Source organism: Daphnia pulex, chromosome 10, assembly GCF_021134715.1.
Source record: "Daphnia pulex isolate KAP4 chromosome 10, ASM2113471v1".
Taxonomy (NCBI): Eukaryota; Metazoa; Arthropoda; class Branchiopoda; order Diplostraca; family Daphniidae; genus Daphnia; species Daphnia pulex.
The window spans coordinates 11,060,471-11,086,241 of record NC_060026.1 but is presented as its reverse complement, the minus strand read 5'-3'; the positions used below and the strand labels follow the sequence as shown (position 1 = coordinate 11,086,241).

At 42.6% G+C, this 25,771-nt stretch overlaps 1 protein-coding gene across 1 annotated transcript in view; it reads left to right on the top strand.

Moving 5' to 3' along the window:
• LOC124204944 (homeobox protein homothorax-like) overlaps positions 1-25,771 on the top strand; it is a 70,602-nt gene that overhangs the window by 29,065 nt on the left and 15,766 nt on the right. Inside the window, exons 8-10 of the mRNA XM_046602192.1 lie at positions 14,698-14,751; positions 21,750-21,898; positions 23,215-23,291. Coding sequence (XP_046458148.1) covers positions 14,698-14,751; positions 21,750-21,898; positions 23,215-23,291 — 280 coding nt within the window. The remainder of the gene's footprint in view (positions 1-14,697; positions 14,752-21,749; positions 21,899-23,214; positions 23,292-25,771) is intronic.

Genomic DNA, 25,771 nt, shown 5'->3' with positions numbered 1-25,771 from the left:
GCCTGGAAGTAACGACCTCTCTCTTTCTCTCTCTCTCATTCTCTTTTTCCTTCCCCTTTTTCCATCTCTCTCTTTTTTTTTTCTGATTCTCTCTTCACAATCTTCTTCTTCTAAGAAGAAAAAAGACACAGCACAGCACACAGTCTCACAGACAGACACAAAACTGGCACTGACCCAGAATCGTGAAGCATCAGCTAGCCAGCTGATATCTGCTCTATAATCACATCAAATATCATCATCATCATCATCATCATCATAACGAGAGGAACTCTGTGTGTGTGTGTATAAAAGTTCCTAAAGTCGGGTTCTTTGCAAGTCGTTATCGTGACGGCTTGATCCCCTTTGCAAGGGCAGCAGCAGCTCGGACAAATTTTTGTTTTGCTTCTCTCCTATAAGATCTATATGGAAATCTCGTGTCGAACTCGTTTGAACGACATGGCCGACCCAATTGCCAGCAGCAGAAGAAGAAAAAAGAAAGAAACCGAAAAAAGCTTATAGAGTTGAAGAGCCGAGGGAGAAAAACTGCTGCAGTCAGAGGAAATGGCTCCTCTCTCGGGTTTCTATGTGCAGCTGTCGCTGACTTGTCAGACGGCCCAGTCAATTCACTAACTTTGTGGCGAAAGAAAGTTAGCGGGTGGGGGGTTCTTTTGATCAAGTAACAGAAAATTCATTCCACTACAAGTTACACATTTGTTTCATCTTTCCACAGTAGGAAAAAAAAAAGAAGATTTTTTTTGTTTTCAAATAGGACAGAGAGCAGAAGGTTCATCCAACCGGTTTTCTTGTTTTGTTTCTTCCATCTTCTATTTCCTCTACGAGTTTATCCAGCTATCCTCCTCCTCCTCCTCCCCCTTATCCCTAAAAAAAGAACACTGGACCCTGTGATATGTGTAGGCGATCTATGAGCTGATACATGAGTCCAGGTATATACTAGGAGGCACTTTTTTTTCTCGCTACAGCATACCTCTGCGCCATAAGTTCCAGGTAGATAGACGTCAAGGAAATCCCACACTCGATCTACTCTAGACAATAACACAGTTGAAGATGGGGGGGATGAAACAACAGCAACAACAACAACCCTCCCCTGGAAAATAAAAATAATAAAAAAAAAACAACAACAGAGAAGAGGTTGTGTTCGCTGGCGGCTTCAAGTCTGGCCCGGTTTTTCTCCTATAGAGTTCTTATATATATTTACTAGAGAGAATATACTATCTTATTGATATGCAACAGGGGGGAAAAAAGAAAAACCTCCTATTTTTCTCTTTACCTACCTGGTACTACTACTCTCTACTCTACACTACCTACCCATCTTCTTTGATATTTCTGGGTCCGTTCCAGTCACTGTGAAGTTTTTAACATGCGGGTTGTTCCTTCCATTGCCGAGTAGGAGGTAACCCGAAGAAAAAAATCTGATTGAATAATAGCCCGTGTCGTTTGAATTGTTTTTCTTTTCTTTTGTCTCCGTGAAACGAAAGATGATGTGACGACCGAAAAGAATGAAAATGAAAAAAAGGAGTTGTGTAGTGTTGAAATCGAACGCCAACAAGAACAGGAGGAGGACAGCCAATTGAGTATATATTTTTAACAGACCAGTAAAACGGGTTGGTGATTCTTTTGTCTTTTCTTCTTCTATAACTCACACACACCACCGAATGCAATCAGGTTGGGTAGCCCAAAAAAAGAAGAACGTGAGCAGAGAAGAAGAAGAAGAAGAAAAAAAAAGAAGTCTTTTTGGTGGTGGTGAGAAATGTTATTTCCTCGTCTGGTTCGGGCTGGGGCTCTCGACGTGTGTATCTTTTTCCGTCGTAGTTTGTTACTATTGTTGATGTTGTTGCGTTGTGAGAGTTGTTTGGCTTGAAATATTATAATTGCCGGGGTCTCTCATCGACTCGCACACACACACACACAGAAACGTATAGACGAAGTCGAGGAACCGAGGCCTCATCGCCCAGGGCCACTCACGGTCTTAAAAAGAAGAAGAAACAACTGCGTATAATATATTAAGTCGGGTTTTTTAGGTTTTTCCTTTTGTCGTTTTCATTCGTTTTTTTTTCTTTTTAATTCTCGATTTCCCTCACTTTACTTCTTCTTGTATAACCAAACCAGCCAATGTTACAAACCATAACTACCTGAGCTATTCTCTCACTGCTCCGTCTAATAATAAGACTCCCGCAAGCCGCAACTCTTACGGCTATACGGCGATATCTTTGTCTTGTATAGAATCCGATCAGTGTCTTTTTTTCCTTTTTCTTTTTCTGGAACTATTATTATTGGTTGGCCGTCTTTTGTGTTGTTCGGAAAAGTCTTCTCACACACGATCCGCTGTGTGTGTGTGTTAGTTGCCTTCCAAGGTCTATTGACACCACGTCATCATCGTAGGTGGCAACGGACGGGAAACATGGAAATACTTTAGTGCCTGTGTTTATTTCTCGCAATCGGTTTTTGAAGGGACGAGTGGGGAAGGCGCAGGAGATTTAATGAAGGGCATATCGATTGGTTGGATTCCTCGTCTGACAACCTGGGCGGAGCTCCGGCGTATTGTTTTTGATGTATGAAACGAGAGATAGAAATAGAAGGGGGCCCAGGCAAAGAGAGAAAATATTGGAATGAGAAAAGAAAAAAGAAAAACGAAATGAAATGAAGAAGAGAGGAAGGAAAAAAGGGCTGATTGGGTATTGGTGGAGTTGCGAGGGGGAAACGGTTGTTGTTGTTGTGTGTTGTGTAGTGTCTAAGCATAAATCTGTTGTTTCTTGTTTTTTTTTTATATTTTTTTCTTCTTCCTCCTATGCTTCAGCCGGAGCCAATAGCCAGTGGCGAAGAAGCGTTCCCAAAAGAAAGAAAAAAGCAATCAAGACTTGTGTGCGTCTTGCATACCCCTTTTTCTCCTTGTATATAGTACCAACGGAGGGATTTGTTTCCTATTGATAAGAGATGGGAAAGAGATATATATATGTATGGTGTGCCGGGCGGGATTCACGGAATGAAAAAATCCGATCCGATTCATTCGGTCCGTTTCCATACGAAATGAATCGGCGTATGGCATGGAACAGCTTTTTTTTCTTTTTTACATGTAGGGCTGGGTCCGTTTGGTCACGCCAAGACGGGCTATCAACAAATCAGTAGACGAAGAAGAAGAAGAAGCGAATATCTAAAAGAAAAAGAAACGAAAATAGGAAAAAAAGATTGTGCAACAACAATGACCACCCATGTTGTTGCGATTACCATCCCGTTGTGTGTTTCACCAGACGGTGCGTAATGAGATTGACTCTGTACACACATATATCTCCGAATCAATATTTTACTCGCGCAATCAAAAATCAGACGGACAGTATAAAATGCGCAGTCGTACGAGCGTAACGGCCAGAGAAGAAGAAGAAAAAAAGAGAAAACTTTTTTGTTTTTTTACTTTTTGTCTTGATGAAGAAGGAAATCAAATAAAACGGAGGAAGTTGAAATGCATTTCCGATGGACGACTGCTGTGAGTTTGCTGGACGGAAGAAGAGAGCTAGGAGGCCTTCCTCCCGGCTACTATACTCCACGTCCATGAGATCCACGCTCGGCTGAACCGTGACGTTGCCTTTTGCGGTGATTCCCTTTGCTCGATCGTTTTTTTTCTTCTTCTTCCCCCTATTTTTTGAAGGTTCTTTTTTCCTTCATTGGGAACTTCTTCTTCTTCTAGTTGGTGTGGTCTTGTTTTTTCTTGTTGCGTGTGCCGACCGATCGACGATGGCTACGACACACCTGTCCGCCGCTTCGGCATTTTCTGTCGATTTGAGGATAATAGGAACGGGCGACGCCAAGCAGTCTACCAAAGCTGCCGTCGTTAAAAAAACAGAAGAAGAAGAAGGTTATTTTATTTTTTATTTTTTCCAAGAGGGGAGAGAGAGAGAGAAGGAGGGCAAAGTAGGAGGAGGTGTATATATATGTATGTGGTGGTGTTGCGGTGTAGTTGCCGAGGTGAAGTGGGAGGAGATATGGTGAAGAGGAGCAAAGTCGTGCACAGCGCCGCCGAAGAGAGAGAAAGAGAGAAAACCGCAAGAAAACGACGCCGATAGAATATGGACTGTAGGCACGCTGAATGGAGCGTACAACTATTTTGTAGGAGAACGGCGATGATGATGAGAGCTCATGGGAGAGTAACCTTCCATTTCCTTCAACCCTCAAATTAGCCAAATTTCCGTTGTTTTTTCTCTCTTCTTCTTGTTTTTCTCTTTCCAGCCCCATATAGACAGACGCACACGGCACAGCGGCTCGATGGAGAGAGACGTGTCTGTGGGACTTTTTCCTCTTGGACGGAGAAATCGACGAAAGAATTTTTCGTTTCGTTTTTTTTCCATTTCCTTTTATACATTTACTTTATATTAGATTTCTTCTTCTTCTCCTACCTCTCGCCGAGAGATTGTCCAATGTCGTGAGCGCTTGCCAGATGTTTTGATTGGTACCGCGCTCGTTCCCCCACTAGAGACGAAAAAAAAGGCCCTCCACTTTCTTTATTTTCCTCTACACACACACATGTGTGTGTGTATCAAAATCCATCAAGAGTGATGTATTCCTTACAAGTTCCAAAAGACCCTCTTCTTCTTCTTCTTCCACCGAATATCATAACCTAAACCTCCTATATACTCGACTGGCTGTTAATGGCCATCGAGGGGGTTACGCATACAACAGGACGACGAAAAAGAGTTGTGCATAGGGAAACATTTTTTTTTTCTTTTTCGGCTAGAAAGAAGAAATAAGGAACGAACGACGAACACAAGAGGACATAGAGTTTCTTTCGGGGGGAGAGAGAAGAGAAGAGAAAAGAAAAGAAGAAGGAAGGCGAGTGGTCATTTGTCAACGTCAAGTCCGGATGGCGCGGAGCTGCTGCTTCGGGAGTAATATAAGAAAAGGAGAAAAACTTTGAGAAAGAAAAGAAAGGGAAAAAAGAGTTTGACGATGTAGAAAAGAAGGAAGAGCTCATCATCGGGGATGCCATTGATGGCAAAGATGCCGAGGAAAAGGAAGAAAAAGTTCTTAGCAAATCCCAGTGGCTGGTTTGTTGTGTTGGATGATGCCTGGACCCATTGAATTACGCTCATGTACACACACACAATTCTGGAAACGCTTTGCGGAAGGTTTTATTACGTATCGAGATGTCCCTCTGTAATAATCCTGGAATGATCCTCCACCCAAAAGAGAAAAAAAGGAAACTTTTTATTTTGTTTCCTCCGCCCTCTTCCGGCCGGCTGGATGGCCGTGGACGAATCGCTTGCCATCGTCTCTGCGGGAGGTGAGAGCCACTGGTGCTGTGGTGATCCTGCGCACTGCACTATCAAACCGACACGAGCATTTGATAGGTGACGTATGGCGTCGTTTCTACGTGCAACGTCACGCGGATGCGCTGATCGACAGCTTTTAACTGCGCCGGACGCTCTTTTGTGTGTTCCAGCAGCACAGCAGTAGTAGGGGTAGGGTATATACATGGCGGATGCACGGCTGCTGATTGGACGACCTGCACACACACACATTTTCCCGATCGATAACACGGACCCTCTCACATGCTCTGACGTCTAACTGTTTGTCATTTTCTGCCTGCCTGGTGGATTGACTCTCTCTCTCTCATGGATTTCCGAGTTCTAATGTTGGGAATAAACCTCCCCCCCCCCCCCCCTCCTTATGTACGAAGCCCGGCGCCGACAAAAAAACACAACATAGTACACGGATTACGGAATAAAGAGCTTTGAAGGGGGGGGGGGGAGGAATCTCATTTGTAGAAACATCAGTGCATGTCAGTCATTGGGTGACAGGCCAGCCGAGGGGGAGGAGGGCGAGTCGTGTTCCATGTGAGACTGGCAAACACACACACACACACACGCACAAAGAAATAATAATAATATATGTATACACCAGTTTGAGTTTGGCTGGTTGACTGCAATATCGGATGTTTTTTAACTTTGAGTCGAAATGAATTTTGAATATTAAAAGGATGGAATTAAGTGAGGGTGAAAGGAGGAGTTGATGTACGGCCGTGAGCACGGAAACCGTCACGTCACCGCGAGGTCAGATCATGAGCAACCTCGCCGCGCGATGGGGGTCGCGACTAACTCTCGGCTTGATTGCACATCTAAACTCTTTTTTTATTTTTACACAAACTCTTTTCTCTTTTTTTTCTCGCTGCGTTGTTATCTCTGCCGGATATTAAAAGATTCTAACCAAAAAATAAAAATAGACTTGGGTACACATAAATGATTCATCATCTGTTGGGGAAATTGGATAGGAGGCGATAGGAGGAACAAGAAAAGGAGATTCCCTTTGTCGTCCCGGCGTTTGATGTGAATCATTTTTACATGGCACACGTGTAACAGTATTAATGGCTATCTACTAGCGGAATCAAGGATCGATATTGCTGCTGGGCAACTGTCAGAGGTCGTGGGCTCGATTTGCCGAAAACATCCATTTCCTCTTTTGCTGCTGCTGCTGCTGGAGCATTTGAAAAGAGAGCAGGAGAAGAAACGGGACCGGAGATGAGATCCCAGTTTTCTTCTTCTTCTGCTGGCCCCCTTCTTTTTCCCCCTATTTATCCTTCAACATCTTCATTCTGGGAGAGAACCGTGAAAATACGCGTACCCAAATGAAAATAGTCGAGTCGAAAATAAATACAAAATAAAAAGGAAATTCTCTTTTTTTTTACTAACTGAAACTGTTGAGAGCCAGGAACGTCAGCAAGCGGAAATGAACTCTTTTGTGTTTTCCCTTCTGTCTCTCTCTCTCTCTCTTTTTCTCGCTGCCTAGCTTGTCTAAAAATATATATACTACATGTGTGCATTTCGTTGGGAGAGGAGTATACAACTATAACAGTTAGTAATAGTCTAATGCATAGTGGCAACATGCAGCGGCTGATTCATCAAGATTATTTACCCTCGTTCTTTTGAGTTTTTTTCTTCTTCCTTAAAAACACACAGACAAAGAAAAAGGGAAATCTGAACGTTGGATCTGTATCAAGTCTAAAGTCATTTTTCTTGTATTTCGAATGTGTTTTCTTGTATCAGCAACTGTGCGCGCAATGTCGGGGGAGGAAGAAGAAAAAAAAAAGAATAAGTCAAGTAGAAATACATTGCAGAGAGAGAGAAAAGAGAATTGATGGGCCTTTTTTTTTCTTCTTCTTCTCTTCGTCGGATGGAAGGAGATGGGGGGCTTTGGGCTTATAATGGTATACAAGACAGAGAAAATGGGAGACGGTTGCATGAGCTGCCCCTGTGACAGTAGACAGATTGCCATTGCTTTGGACTTGGTCTCTCTGGATCCTTTTATTTTATTTTATTTTTTTTAGCTTCAGAATGGGGAAAAAAAAGAGAGAGAATTGCACAAGAAACATACACTCATATCCTATACCCATTTGCTCTCCCCTACTCTATACACAGTAAGTTCTTCTCTCTCTCTGGAGGAACAGCAGCGAGCAGCAAAGCCCTTTTTGTCTAGTTGTTCCCCCCCCCCTTCTCAGTGTCGTTCAGACAGAAAAAAATGAAGAGAAATGAGATGACAAGAGACGCAACTATGTGCAGGAGGAGGCTAACACACAGACACAAAAAAAAGGAAAATGGCTACTATAATATATATTTAATACTAACTGCGGAAAAGGGAATTATCTTTGAGTTGATTTGAACTCGATCGATTCGTTCGTCTTGTTTTATTAGGATAAAAAATCCGGTACGCACAAGGGGAAAATCGAATGAAGATGTTTAAATCTATTAGTTGCTGACGGGGAGTGAATTATTTAAATAAGCCGGGTGGTTGAGTACGCCTTTCACGTTTCTCTTGTATAGCGTCAGGGATTGGCGGGGGCCCTGTGAATAGAGAAAGAGCAAACGGAGGTGGAAGCCATTGATCCTCACGTCACCACCAGCCCAGCACCAGCACCAGCAGTGTAGCAGCCAAGCAAAAAGCGGCGGCGAAATCCCGACGTCGTTAAACGCTCGTTCGCGACGACGCGGGGGCCATCAGGGAAACAGTCAAACAGGGCCGTTGCATGAACCCCACCACCGCCGAATATAGCGGCGCCGTGTGTATATCTATTCTATAATAGACTCGTTTCTTTTCTTCCTTCCCATTTGCGCGGTCGACCCTTCAACTTTCTTACAACTGATTATCGATTCAAATAACAAGCCATCAGAATAATCGTAAAAATAAATATTTTAAAAGGCCAAAAAAACTAAAAAGATTCTTCTTCTTCTTTCTTTGTTGGACGGCTCCTTCGAATGGGGTGCTGCAGCAGCAACATCAGCAGCTGTATCCAACTGAAAAACAGTTGTGTTTCTGACTGGCCAGAAGAAAAAAGAGCCATCAAGGGGGGGGAAAAGCAGCTAGTTTTTTTTTCTCTTCCTTTTCTGAAAATGGACGTCTCGCGGAAATGGTCGCTACTTTTTTTACCCCTCCCTTATATTCGCTCTCTCTCTCTGTGGGTGTACTTACAATAACGACTATAGTATATATTTATATCTATAGGAAGCAAGTGCATGCGTCAACTACAGCCGTCCAATTTGGATGATGCACGGCCCACAGAGAGAGAGAGAGGCCCAACATTTTTCTTTTTCTTTTTTTACGATCGGTCTCAATGACTTTCTCCCGTCTTCGTCCGTGTAGCGGCAACGTTTGCCCGCACGCTATACCAATAGTAGTAGCTGCTACTCTTCAATATATATAGATAGTCTCTCTCGACCTTCATATTATATACAGAATCCGTTACTGCACAAGTCCCATACCCACACACACACGGAGGAAAAAGAAAAAAAGAGTTGAATTTAATAACTGAATATCTAATGGGCCAGCAGAGAGAATACGGGAAAAAAGCGGCTGCGCGTATTTGATTTTTGGGCGCTATAAATAAAAATGGTTGGCTAGCTGGCTGGCTGCTGCTGTTGTTGTTACCCGGTAGGTTCAATCACGCACGTTGAGAGCAATTGATGTGGGAGGTACCGGCCATTTAAAAAGGAGGATGGAAATATATATAAAAAGTTCCGGGGGGGAGAGAGAGAGAAAGAGGAGGTGGACCCACCGAAATATATATAAAGGTATAGATTGGGAGAGGTGGGAGCAGTGACCATCCCTCCCCCCTTTCCCTCCCCGTGTGACATTGATTTAACACTTGTGTGTTTGCCGTGTAGTTGTTGTACGTCCCGTAGAGTCCGTTACCAAGCCAAAAAGTCCGGTCGTTTTCTTTCTTTTTTCTCCCGAAAAAAAAAAGTTGCCACACACAAACAAACTCACAATGTTTATATCTATTGCGAGAGAGAGATTTCATTTTGAAACGAATCCACCAAACGGAGAAAAAGTAGCCAGAGAGTCTCTCTCTCACTCTCGAACTTTGGCTTATTCAAACTATATATACTACCTCCTCTTATTTTATGATTCACATGGAAAGAGAAGAGAGAAGAGAGGAAAACACAACTCATAGGTCACTGGGAATATGCACGTCGTCGTCCCCTTAGACGGGCCAGCAGTCGCTCGTACATAGTATACATTACATCTCCTATTTATATTTATACATGAGAGAGCTGTGCGCGATCGATGTCTGGGTCTCTCTCTCACTGTGTCCCCACCCCTTCTTGATGTGTGCTGGGCATCGAGAAAGGGGGACCCTGGGCGCGTGTCCCTGGGCTGTGTGCGCGCGCGCGCCCAGTCCACACACACACACACAACACCGAAGATGGATGAGTCTCGCTGGACTCTGTGCCGGCACACTGGACATTTGGGGGCTCTACGGCCACCCCCTTTTTCTTTTTTGCGCTATAGTGTAATAGATGTGTGCAAGACTCTCTGGTGAAGAAGATCAGAGATCTCTCCTAGCTCTCTCTCTCTCTCACGGGATGAGCGTAGCCCGTCTCATTAGTGGGCCCAGATAGCGCTCGCGTAGGGACCGCAGAGGGAGGGATTAGACATTGGGAGATATACACACACACACACCAAGTCTTATCCTTGTGCTGGCCCAAATACCATGCTGCTGGCCGGGGGTGTATAGTCGTCTTTTTCGTGCAAGTATAGCCCTATCATATCTCCGGAGGCAGAGGAAATTTCCCCTGTCCCTTCCATACCCCACAGCCCGCCAATATTGGATATACAGACAAGATAGAGAGAGAGAGAGAGAACATTTGATAAAGATATAGAAGGGGGGAGAATCAAAATCAAATTTTTCTTGATGGTCGGCAAATCAAAGAAAATTTGATTCCGGTTTTCCAATATTTTAAATTGGAGCGGCTTGTCTTTTTTTTTATAAGAGAGAGAGAAAGCCCAATGATTGTTCACTTGATATATTCCGTGTGGTGCGGTTGTACAGTTATATAGGGAACGATATCGATGGGTTGAAGATATATCTATTCCGTTGCGGACACGACTCGTCTTGATTTATTTGGTTCACCATAACTTATGAATATCTACACTACGCGACGACAAGATAGCGATCGTGATGAATTCGGCGCTCGTCGATCCGAATTGGAGCGATGACGCAAGAGATGCGCGCCTTTCATGTTATTATTATTTCGTCTATTTTTCCTTCTTCGACTTCTTCCTTTTCGCTCCACTCTTGTTGTTTATTTTAAAAGAGCTTTTTTTTGTAATATAAATTATTTCTTCAAAATATTTCCCAGAAAAAAAAAACCGTTGCTGGGCAATAGCTCCCCCCCCCCCTTCGAATTTGAATAAATCCGTGCAATATTTTAGGAGGAATGCAATAGTGAGAGTAGAAGCAAAAAGCCCGGGTAATGCGGCTGCATACGTAATGTGATGGGTGCATCTTCAATTGACGTGAAAGGCAGCTCGGCACACACACACACACACACATGGAGCACGCCGTTGTGAGGACCTGGCACAAAAGTTGATTTATTCAGGAATGTTGATGCAGTCCGCCATGTTCCTTTTTTTTCCCTCTCAAAAAATAAAAGGAAAAAAAGAAAAACAAGGAAATCTTTTTTTTCTTTTTCATTTCACATTTTATTTGAGAAGAAGAAGAAGCTCCTGGCGAGGGCAGAGAGAACGCGCGCAAGTGTTAAAACTGGCACTAATTAATTACTTGCGCCAGTGCGGAGAGAGTCGACTCGGCAAAACAGAAAATCGAATTCCTTTTTTTTTCTTTTCTTTTTCGTTCTCCCTTTTAGAGTTTTGCTATAGCATATACACCCGACGCCCGTTTCATCTAAATGCAGATGAAGGCTCTCTCTCTGCTCTACACTCCTATACGGCTTCTTCTCTTCTTCTTCCTATTTAGACTTTGCTGGTTTCAAATTCATTAGGCTCGACAGTTTGAACAGCATCAACCAAAGTTTTGTGTCTGTGTGGTATGGGGTAGGGTAGTGTGTGTGTGTGTGTGTCTCTTCGATAAGTCGGGCTCTCAAACTTACCCCGTCTCTCATTTTCCGGCTCTATCTATAACTCAAATATATACAGCCCAGAAAGCAGAAGCATGTCTGGTTCGGAGCATATGTGTGTCCCCTCTCTCTCCCTTCTTAGATTCCCTCCAAGCCTGAATGTTTGCTTGCATAATGAGCAGCAAATGCATTCCCCAGCTCAGTTCTCTACTATACAAGCGCTAGTCTAATTATTTCTCTCGACTCGTAAAAACAAAATCAAAAGTATTAAAACATTTTCTTTCTTTTTTTTTCTTTTTCTTTCCAAAAATGACGCAAACACAAATATTGTCGGAAGAGTTGAAAAGACGAACGAGCTATTCTCATTAATTAGGAAATATTTTTCTCCACGATGGCATATAACGGTAGACGAATGACGAAAGAAACCAACAAAAAAAATCTGGTTTTGGGTGGAGAAATCGGGATTCGTTTTTTTGTGTTTGTTTGTTTACGAAAGAAGAGAAAGACTAATACCGATGATAGATTATGATGAATGCGTCATTTGATTGGGTTCGAATTCTTTTTTTTTCCTATCTCTCGACGGAAAGAGAGAGAGGAGGGGGCAACAATCCGGTGGCAATTGGCTGAATCAGCACGTGTGCATTTGTTCCGCGCGCATCCTGTTCCATATTATCCCCCTCGTGCGCTGATGGGATTTATGATACATAATAGTCACATCCTAGACTCTAGTAGCCTAATACCGAGTTTTGTGTGTCTGTTGTGTGTCTATATATAACCTATAATCATTTAGGACGATATATATTTAATGAAAAGGAAGATGGGATATCGGAAGGGCAGCTGTTTGGATAGAGGCGGGTAATTCGAAACCTGTTGTAGTTACAGTAGCTCGCTCGCTCGCGCTCTTCCTTGATTTTTTCTTTTCATTTCTTTTTCGGTTGATGATCCACACACCTTTGTCAGTTATCTCTCTGTGTGCCTTTACAAAAAAAGAAAAAGAAAAAATTCCAAAAATAACGGGAGGCTAGGGGGTGGGCCAGCGACCCGTTGATTGTCACGAATGAATGACAATGTCCCCATTTTCCTATATATATAATAAATGTATATATATATATTTTTTAGCCGCTCGCACATATTCAAGGAAGTGTGGCTCCGGTGACACCCACCCCACCTACACACCCCCTCTCATTTTTTGTGTGTGCGTATGACATAACCCCACCCTGTTATAGCACGCGCGTTTTCTTCTCTCTTTTTTGATGTGTTACACGAACCCCGGCGATGGCATGTGCGAGCCCAGTAAAAATATTATACCCCCCTCTTATAATGCATCTATCTATCTATTTATGTATCTGGTTCTATTCTAGACTTTTTCTTTCTCGTCAATAATATGCAGCCCTGCATATTTGATTCACTCGATTCATAACGGTTGGAGAAAATGTTTTTTGAAAAAAAGAAAAAAAAATAGATGCACAGGAATATTGGGCGTGGCAATTTATCATCGCCTATAAAATTATTCACGTCTCTTTTTATTTGGAATTGATTTTATTTTTTCGAATTAAAAAAATAGAAAAAAAAAATGTTTTTGCAGATGGGACTGAGTGTTTTGAAATAATAATGAATAGGACAGGGATAGAAAAAAACGAAAAAAAATGTATTATGAAACAACCAAAGGTGCGTGCAGCGTGTCGCTTACTCTTGTTCTCGCCTGGGCTCCCTTGCGCTGCCGTTGTTTGGTGTCACCAATTGGCCCGGATGTGCCTGCGCATACCACACGGGGCCCACCTTTTTTTCTTTCCCGGGTTGGAAATGGGTGTTGTAGGGACCCTTATATTTCCGCTATTCTGTTGAAGAGCAGCTGTCAACCATCCCTGCACTCGCTCGCTCTTTTAAAAATAACAATCGATTTTTATATTCTCTTTTTCTTTCTTTTGCTTTTCCTTCTTTCCTCCTGCCCGTTAGTCGACCATCCATCAAAAGAACTTGACCGTTACTATAATTATATTTAAAACGAGTAGTAGTTGTAATGGTAGTAGTAGTAGTAGGAGTGGAATTTGATTTATCTTTTTTGGTGTGTGTTTGCTGTTTGGCTGTTGCTCCTTTTGGAAAATGATCTTTGCACTAATTGAGAGTGACTAATTGTCTGTGAGTGCACATCCTTCGCGCGTTCAGCCAAAGGGACCGTCATCATCCCCAACTGGCGAAGAAACTTTGTGGAATTTATTTTTTATTTTTATTTTTTTGTTTCGTGAGGGAGAAATAGAAAGTGGGCGTCGGCGTATAGGGCCGCTTGGCGATGATACATATATATCTACTAGATACGTGTACGTGAATATAAATAGAAGAAGAAGAAGAAAAAGGTCTTGATTGAAAAGTTCGGCCATTTTCCGACGTTTTCGTGGTGTGAAGTTGAAGAAGCGACGCCTCTATTTATGTATCTTCCACATATATGTACATATTGATGGACGCGCGCGCGGGGCTGCCGGGGCCCTCTCTCTCTCTCTCTCTTTCTCTCGTTCGGCGTGTACAAGGTCCGCAAGCGCGCGGGCGGTTGCATCCACACACGAGTGGATGGAAGCCACGCCCATCGTGATCGGCCATTGGTTGCGTCAGCGCCATCCGCAGCGATGGCCGACTCTCAAAGTTTCTTTCTCTCTCTCTCTCTCTATCTATCTATCTCTATTTTCCCCCCTTTGCTTTTAATACTCGGGCTGCCATGGCTCTTGGGTTTGTTTCTTTCTTCTTCTTTTTTCTTCTTATTTTCCCCTCTAGTATCGCTTTTTCTCCTTCTTCTTCTTCTTCGTCTTCGGGTTGTGTATATACCTGGGAGGACGAAGGAGCCGCTAAAGAAAAGAAATAAAAGCACCTGGGACATAAATCAAGTCAGGCAACCCTGCAGGGGCTCTGGCCCAGCTAGGCTATAGATGCGCTGTTGTGTATAGGAGAAAATAAAAAGCCCTCGTGTGTGTGTGTGTGTGTAGATTTCCGCCAGCGCGCACCTTCTATCCAATTCTACATGTCTAATACCTGCACTCCTCGTTCCGTTTTTCTTCTTTGAATTTAAAAATAAATTCATATCAAAATCAAATACTTTGTATGCGCTTGATAGCTGATTGATACCGAGACTCTCCGCAATACCAAAATAAGAAACTTGCAAATGTTGTTGTATTTTTTTTTTACAATAGACTTTGTTAGGCACTTTGAATCGACCGTTCGTCTTATTTCTTCTTCTCTTATTGTGTAAATGCCGCAAATAAATATAAAAAGGAGCCAACCACCACCATAGCGATTCCCGTATTTTTTTAAACAAATAGCGATCGATTTCTAAACAAATTGTTTTTTTTTTCTCTTCTCTTTTATTTAATAGGCAAACAGTGGAACCAGTGGACGAGACGGGAAGAACGGACGCGGTGCTACTCAGGTAAGAAAAAGTCAATCACCAACATTTTTTCTTCTTCTTCTTGAACTCGCCCAAAAATTTAAGAAGGATGAAAATGATCTCTCCCATTTAAAAAAAAAAACGAAAAATTTTTAAAAACAAAAGGGGAAATTTTTTGTTGTTGTTGCATCCATTCTCTTCGGTGAGATGACTTTAATTTTTCGGTTCCGTCTTGGTAACCATCCGCAGTGTTGTACTTTGAACCTGTCTATATTTTTCGGTCTAGTCAACCGCTCTCCTTATTTTTTCTCTCCTTTTTCCTTCTTGTTTTGCCCATCAGCCACCAGCAGATTCGACTCGGTTGATGTCACGTCAGACACACTCATCTGTTGTTGTTTCTCGCCGTAATAGCTATAGCGCCCCCCACACACACATCCACACACCTTTGGTTGACGTTGATAAAAGAATATTGGGATGGGATGTACTCCTAGAATAGATGTATATACCGAGGTAAACCTTAATTCCCTTCGAGTTTAAAAAGACGCAGTATAGACCTCCGGCTATTTTCTCTCTCTCTACAGGCAACTCTTTTGTTTTTCTTTTCTCAAACCTTTGGTCTTCTTTGCAGTCCTTCAATGTCTCCGTTGGTGGGCCTCTCTCTTAAGAGACAACATTATTCATTTGGGAGAGAAGAGCTTGCGGAACAGCCCCGAATTTCTAAGGAAACTTTTGAGAAATATAAAGAAAAAGAAAAGGGAAACTTAACTGTGTCTTTCTTGCGATAAAAGAAACACAGCGTCGGAGGAACAACATTAGGAAGACAACGGCATTTATTTTTTCTTTCTGTTTTGTTGAATTCATTTCCGACCGAGCAGCTCTCTCACCCCGCTGAGGTGTCTCGTTAGATAATCAAAGCATAGCCAACAACAAAGCAGCACTTTGCATTTTGCCCACCGTCGACGGTTTGTTGAGTAACCAAGAAAACAATGCGGGAAAGTCAAATGATGCTGGCCGAAAAAATACAACGCTAAAGGGCTGGAAAAACCAACCTCCGAAGAAGAAACAACACAAAGCCCTTTGAGAAAATAAAAAAAGTCGGCCTTAATCAAATCAAATCTTTAGAAATCATCAGCGACATTTTGTTATGTCCGACATCTTCAAATCAATAGAGAAACTCTTTTTTTTTTCCGTGAAGGTGGCGGCGGAAAGTGAGTGATGGACATGATCCCCCCACTGAAAAAAAAGTTAAAAAAAAGGAACGAAATAAATGATCCCCAAAAATGGCTCATACATTTGTTATACGACCGTGGCGTAACGTAGTGTAAGGTTAGTTGACGCAGCACTTTTTCAAATCGTGTCGAGGCTTCCTGCTTCTTCTTTTTTGAAAACTGGTAGTTACCACTACGGCGACTACTACCGAATGTTTTATGCTGATCTACTTAACCAGATGTTTGTCAAAATCACCAGTGCGGAATATTCCCCTAGAGCAGCAGCTATATAGATCCCCCAGCTGATGATGATGACGTGTTTTTTCTCCTTCATTCAAAATTTGAATGGCGAAGCGGGAAAAAATATGAGGGGGGTGCGAATACGAGGGAGAGAGAGATAACTGGCAACAATCTACAGCGATGGTGACGGTTATGTTTTATCTATAGTACACGAACTGCATTACATTATATATTAGTTATACATGTGGAAACGTTGTGATTTGATGCGAGGACAGGGGCGTCGATGCTCTTTTGTCGCCCCTACGCGCAGGTATAGATATTTAGGGATCAAACACCTGGCCGTGTATATATACAATACAGGGAGAAACAAGCTGAATACATTTCACACAAAAAATACGACAAAGGGTTCAGAGGGAATCCCTGTATATAGGCGGCAACGCGGTCCCGACGCATTTGGCTGCGCTACGTCCGTCGCATTTCAAATGGCCATTATCTAACATCATAAAGCACCCCGAACCTTTTTTTTTCTCTCCTTCTCACACCCACACACGTAGATGATGAGGCCGTCGCGGTGCGCAAAGAGTCGTGAAGGCGATCCCCACCGTTTTTTCTTTTTCTTTTCTTTCTCGTTTGCTGCATTCGGTGCGTGCGTTTTTTTCGGCCGCAGTCTCTCGCACAGCCCCCGTAATGAATGCGCGGGATGGCTCGGCGTCGGCCGCCTTTAACTCACACACGTTCCTCCTGTGACTTCTCTCCTCCGTATATATTTTTTGTTCAAAAAAAGAAGAAGAAAAGACACAGGGATCCGTCGGCGTGTCGGTGCATCGCATCATCTTCTCTGCCGAGAAAGAAGAAGAAATATTAGACTCTATGATATTTTCTCTTGTGCCATGACGGCGGCGGCGGCGGCCTATCATGACTCTCTTCAAAGGAATTATATAAATAACAAAACTCCTCGGTGCGCCATCGGCACTTTTTTTTTTCTTTTCTATTTTTATTCGACACAAAAAAGAATAAAAAGGGCCAGAGGGGGGAAATATTAGATGTAGTGAGCGCATGCATGTTTAATGTCATTGTGTCAAAAGAAGCGAGCGATCACGACGGACGACGCGCTCAATTTTTTTCTTTTTTCTTTCATAACTTGGCGCAAAAGAATTTTTTGGGTTGTTGTCCGGTGAGCGCGGGGGAGGATGAATTGATCAGATCAATTGATTTGTTTTGTAGAATAATCGGTGATAACCCCAAAAAATTCCTGTCATTTTTTTTTTCTTCTTCTTATCGGACGGAATTTTTTTCCCCCACCATGTTTGGTTATATTTTGGCCGGAAGATCGTGGCATCACGCGGATGGTGTTATTACAGAACCGAAATATGCGTCGGCGCAGCGCCTTTTTCATCATTTTCTTGATTCTGTTTTTTGAGAGAGAAAAAAAAGGATAAAGAACTTTTTTCTTCTTCTTCTTCCCTCGGCTGCTGGACGCTGTGCTTCTTTGTCGGCAGTGCAACTCGACGTTGTGTGTTGAGCTCCCATTTGAAAAAGGAAAAAAATCGGGAAAAAAAGGGGCAACTTCTTTTGACTGAGCCTCCCATTCTTTCCTTGGCGTCCAGCAACTTCTCATCTCGGATAATAAAAGGCCACCTCAGACGACGGGGCGAGTAGCCTCTCTTAACGAACGCACCGAGGGGGGACACCCTTGGAAAAATATAAAGACGAGAAATGAAAAGAAGTCACGGTCGGTCAGGAATGCCGACATTGCTGGATGATGATGATGCCTTGGCTTCTTTTTTTTCTTGGGTTAAATAAAAATTTTTAGAAAAAAGAGAACCCCCCCACGCAAAAGAATCTTCTGTGGCGTGTCCCCGTTTCTCTCTCTCTCCTGTTCGGTAGTTCACACGCATCGGAAATGGCGCATTTGCCTTTTCACCCGTTCCGATTCATTTGGCTTTCTTCTTCTTCTTCTGGCTTTCCCCGACTCATCTCTAACGAGCCCTATTGTAGGCGCATTCAAAAGGCATTTGATTTCGGCGGTTCTTTTTGAAATGTTTTGGGTTCCCTTGTGAGAGAATCGAAAATCGTAGACCGCAGAAAAAGACGGCCGTTACGTCAAACTCCTAACTGGAGCTGCCACATGTGGACACGAATGCAAACAAGAGACGGGAGTACCTATATATATATGGGGGGACGTGTGATTGACCGCGCGAATCTGTCAAGTGTTTGACGAGTAGCAAATGGGGGGATATGCTCGATGGAAAACCTCCTTCCGGGGAAACGCGCGCGCACACACAAATCATATTCACTGGGAAATGGATTTTGTGTTCTCTTGGAGATGGACGTCTGACGGGTTGATTTCGCCTCTTTCTTGTTCTTTGACTTGTGTCTGTGTGTCTGTTAGACACACACACTCTCCTTTCCAATAGTCTAATAATAATACGGCGGCTGGGCGGCGCTGTATATCTTATGCAGCCTACATATTTCGCTGTCAGACGAGACACGGCCAGCAACTAGTGAAGCAAGACACACGCAGCGATACTTTAATCAACGGCTGTCATTTCCCCGAGAGAAAGAAATGAATAATAATAATAAAAAAGAAAAAACTCTTTTTTATTTTTTCTTCTTCATCTTCCAACTCTTTTCGGATTTTCTCATTATATTACGAGCCTCTAAATGATGGAAATGGGCTTGTGAATTTCTGACGATGACAAAGAAAATGGACAGATATTACTTCTCACCAGAGATGATAGCTTATATACTACATATAAATATGAAATGTCTATAGAAGGCGACGTATTTCATCCATCCCGGTTAGATTTTACAAAAAATTGTTCACGAAAAAATTACATTTTTTCCCCTCTTCTTCTTTAAAAGAAATAAAAAGAAACAAAAAATGATGACTTTTTAAAGATGATGTATTTGATGGAACGAGGATGGGGGGAGGTAGATGAGGGGCAGGGAGTAGCGCAGAACACACCGGTGCGTCTGTGTGTGTGTTATAAGCACACAAGACTTTTTTCGCAGCGGGAGGCCTTTTGCAAAGAGGATGGAAAAAAAGGCCGTCTACAGAGAAGAAGCGGCGGTCTCCCCTTCTTTTCTTTACTTACTATCACATCTATCCGTCTCTTTTTTTTTAACATTGAAAAACATGTGAGCGCCATCTTATATAAAAACGAGATTCGAGTCAAAGTCTTCTTCTTATTTTTTTTTCGCTGTGTGGAGAGTTCAGGGCTCTTTTCTCTCCTTCAAATGAGCTACGCGGGGGAGCGGCGCCTTCTCTCCCGCTTCGCCGACGGTCCTTTGGGCCTTTCTTCCCTTTTTTGAATATGTTTTTTTCCTTTTTCTTTTTTTATAAACATATCTCTACACGATTATAATTCCACGCACATTTCCTCCGTGATTTTCTTCTTCGTCTTCTCTTGTCCGAAAGGAAAAAAGAGGCTCACATACATTAAAGGAGATTTTGCGCCGAGTGGACGGCGGCGGCGATTCCCGAAGAAGAAAAAAAAAACGGGAAATTATACACGACGTTTGTTTCATGCTGATATTGAAATGAATAAAAGAATGAGCCGAGTGGGGAAGAAAAAAAAATAAATTCAAATCAATGAGTTATGCAAAAACATCAAAGAATCATGTGCATTTATATAGGCCTTGCGCACTTCCCAAAGTTATAAGAAGCGGGTTCGTAATATTTATATTCGAGTTACTTTTTATTCCTTTCCAAACACACCATAAGGGACGCGACGATATAAACGCGTTGATCGGATTTCAGATGGCCAAGAGAGAAAGAAAAAAATAAGAGAAAAAACTTTGTGTCTGGCGCTCATTTCCTATATACAACATATACCCTGGGATCTTTTGTTGTTGGTTGTTGGTTGTTTTAGTGCCCACTTTATTCTTTTTTACTCTTTGGCTCGTTCGCTTCCCGTTGAATGGTTATATTCACTAGACCTCTTTTTTATTATAATACGCACAGTGTGTGTGTGTGTATATAATATATGTACCAGCAACAACATCTCGAATGGACGAGATAGGAGGAGCTCAAGGAGGTGTGTGTGTCGAGAGGCAGGGAAAATGGTCTGAATTATTCCGCCATAAATGTCAAACACTTAAGTCGAAACAGCGCGCACTATAGTTGCTGCTGCTGTGCCGCACGATGATTGCACAAACCGGCTATATACACACACATCTCTATATACTACACACTACTACTACACACCGAGTAGTAGTATAGTACTGCTGGTGAGATGTGTGCGTAAACTCGACGTTTTTACAGCGTACCTGCTTTGTTGTTTCTCGGCCAATAAACCAGAGATTGATATGATTATTTTAATACCCAGTGTTATAGACGTAGTACGTTGACTGTTTTTTTGTTTTCTTCCATTGACTACGTCCCGCAGCAGCAGACTGTCTGTAATTAAGTTTGACTGCCGTCTTTTCGAAAGAAAAGAGCTCCAATTTGCTCGCGATGGTTCATCATCTCGGCATGAAAACGTCACGCAATTCCCGACCACTCCTGCTCCTGCTGCTGCAGACACACAATCTTGAAATGAAGGGGGACCCGTGTGGTAAAGAGGCTCCTAATGGTCACTCTCTCCATATCCCCCTTCTTTCCATTGGAGATGAAACGACCGTTGCGTAATCACACTGCAGCAGCAGCAGCAGCCGAGGAAGTCGAAGCTTAAGAGAATGCGAACACGCTGCCGCTGAAAGCCTTTTTCCCTTCTAGTAGATTTTTTTCCAAATAAAATAAATGAGAAAAGGCTCTTCCCTCTCCTGTAAGTTAGTTCCTCTGGTGCGTAACGCTTTTCGGGGGAGTGTAGTATAGACGGCAGAGTGAAAAGAGCTAGGCCACTTCCGACAGGGCCCTTTTCATCCCACACTCACTCTGTTCTTGTCTTTTTTTTCTCTCTCTTTTTTCCTGCCCCCGCCAGCAGTTCACATGGGTTTTCTCTCTGCTCTGTCCCGAGACTGGAGGTTGACAAATGGTGGCCAATGTCAAAGCCGACGCCCCCATTTTTCATAACCCTCTCTCTGCTCTGCCGTCGACTACACCAGTCTACTACCCCCTTGAAAAAGTTTTTCCCTTTTTCGGTCGATTGTATAGACGCCAGCGCTCACTGGATATATATTCTAACGTGGGGGTATTATATGCGCCTATGTGTCTAGTTTCCCCCCTTTAATTCTCTCCTTTAACAGATGATGTCATGTTTTTCAGTTTCTCCGAGGTTTTCCAATCTTCTATATTACATTTCAGAATTGTGTGTGTAGTAGATTTTCATTTGGGGATGGAGAGCTACTTTCTGGAGTAATTGCCTCGTAAAAACCTTAGGGCTCTGCTCACTGCTCACTGCTCCCCCCTCTCTCTCTCTCTTATCCGCACATGCGGCTCATATTTTCCTCCTGGACGATTGTTCGCTTCCGTTTTTGATTTATTCCATTTGTCATTGGCTCCCGGCGTTGTCTTCACGGTTGGCTTAACACGTTTTTCGGCGACTCTCTCTCTCTCAATGTTGATTAATGACGGAATTCAATTCATGGCTGACGTAATATTATTATAACCGAGAGAAATAATTTTTTGATATTTTGTGTTTGATGCAGGTGACGCCAGCAACGCCAGCATCGGCAGCGGTGACGGCACGGGCGAAGATGACGACGATTCCAACAGCAAGAAGAACCAGAAGAAACGCGGCATCTTCCCCAAAGTGGCCACCAACATCCTCAGGGCGTGGCTCTTCCAGCATTTAACAGTAAGACTCTCTTTCTTCTTTAACTTTTCCATCTCTCTATCGGCCGTTTTGGGTTTTGTTTTTCTTTTCAACCGGCTGTTGTACGTGTGTACAGATCCCAATCGCTCGGAATGATGACTGTTATAGACCGGTTGAAAAAAAAAAATAAAGAAACGCCATTACGGCGTCTACATATAATACGAGCTACATCGTTATACTTTGGCCCCCACAACTAATCATAATAATCACGCCGTAATGGTTCTCTCTCTCTCTTCTTCTTCTTTTTATTCTTTTGTCGAGATATTTTGATGGGGCCAACGTATTACTTCACAAAAAAAAAATAGAGGGGCCCTATGGTTTATTTTATTTTATTTTTCTTTAAGTTGCCAGTTATTATACGACAGACTCCGAGAGTTGTTGTCCCGATGCGGCTAAAGTGGCCGCGCGCGAAACAAGTGATTTATGGAGAGAACGTGCCGGCGACTTGAATATCTGTTTTGTTTTCGTGTACGGCATTTTTTTTTTGTTTCTTTCTCCTAGAGGCACGCGAAAGAGAACAAGAGAAAAATTAACGAAAAAAAATTGTTGGGAAAAGAAAAAGGGGGAAAAATAGTGGTGTAGAAAAGATGACAAGAAGTGGGTGGACCTGTCAAAAAAGAAAAGAAAAGAAAAAAAAAAACGTCCAGGGGAAATGATAAGGTTCGACTCGTGTTATGTTAAAAGCTCTCGGCGGCTCAATTTTTATTATTTATCATTTGTTTTTTGAAACAACCGCGCGCTATAGACCTTTTATTTAATTTATTATTTTTTCTTCGATATTTGTATCGAACTGGTTGTATTCGCGTGCACGGAATCTCTTAGTGGCAATATAAGAAAAGAGCTAAAGGGACTTTTTTTTCTCTCTCTCAAACTATCTAATGAGAAGTCGGCATTTTGGGCGACAGGGTTCCCCCATCTGACAGCCCTATTTATATTGACATCCAACAGTGTGTGTGTGTGTGTGTCTCTTGTGCGTCCTTCTCATTAGACTAATTGCTCCGGCTCGTTTAGATATGCTAGATTGAGCGACAGACAAGACAGTGAAGCGACTCACACACACACAAGACACACACACAAAAAGGGCTAGTTTGCTTTTCTTTTGACGTGGCGGGCGGGGGGGAAATTTTTTCTTTTTTCCCGTCACCACTTTGCGTATAACATGTACTACACCCAAAGTCGTTGGGCTTTCAGCTCATTTGTACGCACGTTCGAACGGTCTTACTAGCTGTCGATGTGTTGTCGTGAGTCGTGACACATTTGCTTTAATTCGTATTTTATCTTTTCCTTTTTTTTCGCAGCATCCGTACCCTTCGGAGGACCAGAAGAAACAGCTGGCCCAAGACACAGGCCTGACCATTCTTCAAGTCAACAACTGGTGAGTGCCAGAATTTTATTTTATTTTTCTTATTTCTTTCTTCTTCTTCACTGCTGAGAGGGAACTCGCGGTGCGTATCACCGCAAAGGACGAAATGGTCGAATTTTTTTATTTTGAAAAATGGATGATAATAAACGACACGATCGATGGCGATTGGTCGTTCGGGTGGGGGGGGACGGCGGTTGCGATTGCGTCGTCCCCGTCTGTCAATGGGCACGTCATTGGCCGTGACGCATCACTCATGCGCACTCTGGCATTTCGACATTTCCCCGAGATGCGTGTCTCGTTGTTTGATTTCATTTCGAGACAAAATAAAACAAAAAAAGAAAATAAATAAAATAAACGCACATAACAGGTACGCGCGTACCTGTGATGATGCGCTCGAGGCGGGATCGGCTTTTTACGATGACGGTTATTATTACCTTGTCCCTACCGAAGGGAGAAAATAAATAAAATAAACTCAAATAAAATAAACTAAAAACAACGAGAGAAATAGAATAGGAGGAAGACGATAACCAATGTATAAATCAAGAGCACAACCTGTCGGCACCAATCACCGAGTTCAGCGTTCGTCGACTCGTTGACCGTGCGACAGTTCCGATAGCCTTTCCTATTTTTCACCGCCTCGATATATAACGTGGTTGCAAGATTTATTTGACTCTTTTGAAATATTTTATTCATATTTTTTTGTTCTTTTGGTTTTTAATTATTTTTATTTTTTCGAGAAGGAAGAAAAAGAAAAATTCTCCTTGGGGTCTTTTTTTGTTTTTTTGTTTTGTTTTTTCTTTTTGGGGTTGTACAAAATTGGAAATCTTTCCACTTGGCTACACTCTATCGTCTTGTGAGCCTCATTTGAATATTTGAATATTTTCGACACTCTTCCTTAAGCGATTCGATTCATTTTCGGTTACTTTGGCGTTGAGGTGGGTCCGTTCATTTCTTTTTTTCTTCTTCTTCTTCGTTCTCCCGAAAACAAAAATTTTTTCTGTTCTCCGTGGCTCTTTGCGTCCCGCCGAGTTCTGGATGCCAAAACGTCAAAGAGGAGAGGCCACAACCAGCAGAAGCAGTAGTGCTGGTAGTAGCCAAATCAAAAGAAAAGAAAACGGCTACATATCGCCATGGCACGCAGGGGTGGGCCGCACGACCCTGTGCAACTCACAGCAGTCAGCATCCCCGAAAAAATGCGCCAAGGAAAAAAGAAAAAGAAAAATGTCTGTATAGCTAAATAGAAGAAGAAGAAGAAGAGGAAGAAGAACTAAAGGTGAACTAAAAGGGAAAAGAAAAAAAAAGGAAAGAAAGAAAAAAAGGAGCGACCTCCTCCGGTGAAATCGCCTCCTGCTGTCAGCTGTTTGCTCGTTTCTTTTATATTCTTATTACTATTATTATTATGATTGAATAAAAGAAACGGTCGTACGCGCTGGTGGCTGTATAACTCAATCGGCCTTATTTCTTCTTCTTCTCCTTTGGCTTCTCCCCCCTTGTTTGGGTGGGGATTCTTTTTTTTTATTTTTCATTTCATTTCTCTCTTGGAGGAGTAGGAGGAGGGATTTTTATGTCGCCAGTCAATAGAATCAAATGTGCAATCCCGTCGGAACAAGGATCCTTATATGATAATCGTATTCTTTTTTATTTTACTGCTTCGGATATTATATTTATCTACTCTCAGCCAGCGCCATCTCGCGTCGGCCGAAAATTTTTCAAATATTTTCTTCAGAGAGAAAAATATTTTTTCCTTTTGTTTTTTGTTTTTCAAAAGTTCCACACATTCCCGCGTTGTCAGGGAGATAGGCCTATTTTGGGTGTTGTGGACAAAAAAAAAGAAGTTGGGGTTGGTTATATATACATGTGTGTATTGGGCAATCGACGTGTACGACTGCGCGCATGTGTGTTATAATTTTAGTTGAGAGAGAGAGAGAGAGCGGAGAGAGCCGTGTGTGTGTGTGGGTCTTGCAGATGCGGATGCTCCGGCGGATGCTTAAGGGGGCGGCCAGAGTTCTCCCGACAGCTGAAGACACCCCATCCGAAATAACTCAGCGCTTCCTTATGTCCTCTCTCCTCCCGAGATGGAAGCAAAACAAAAAAGAAACGAAAAATAAAAAGAAAAAGAAGAAGAGTTTTTATAAATAACGTCGCAGCTCTCCTCGGATGGTGACGACGCTCTTTTTCAGACTGGGCTATTTCAAACCGCTCTCTTCTACTACTACTACCAGTACTACTCTTCTTGTTTTGTCTATTCCATTGGGCTCTCCAATGTCGTTTGCCTGTTCTTTTCTCTCTCATTTCCGAGTGACATTGCGTGCTCTTTTAGGTCCCTCACTTTTCGTCCGCTATTATAATATACCCCCGCGTGTTTACGAGCTTACTACTACGGTACTCGATGTTTTTTCAAATGATTAATTCAGGTGTATAGATGAGGATAGAGGGGTCAGCAGTCGATGAATGACACGAACCCCTTTCGGATCACTCAATACTACAAATAA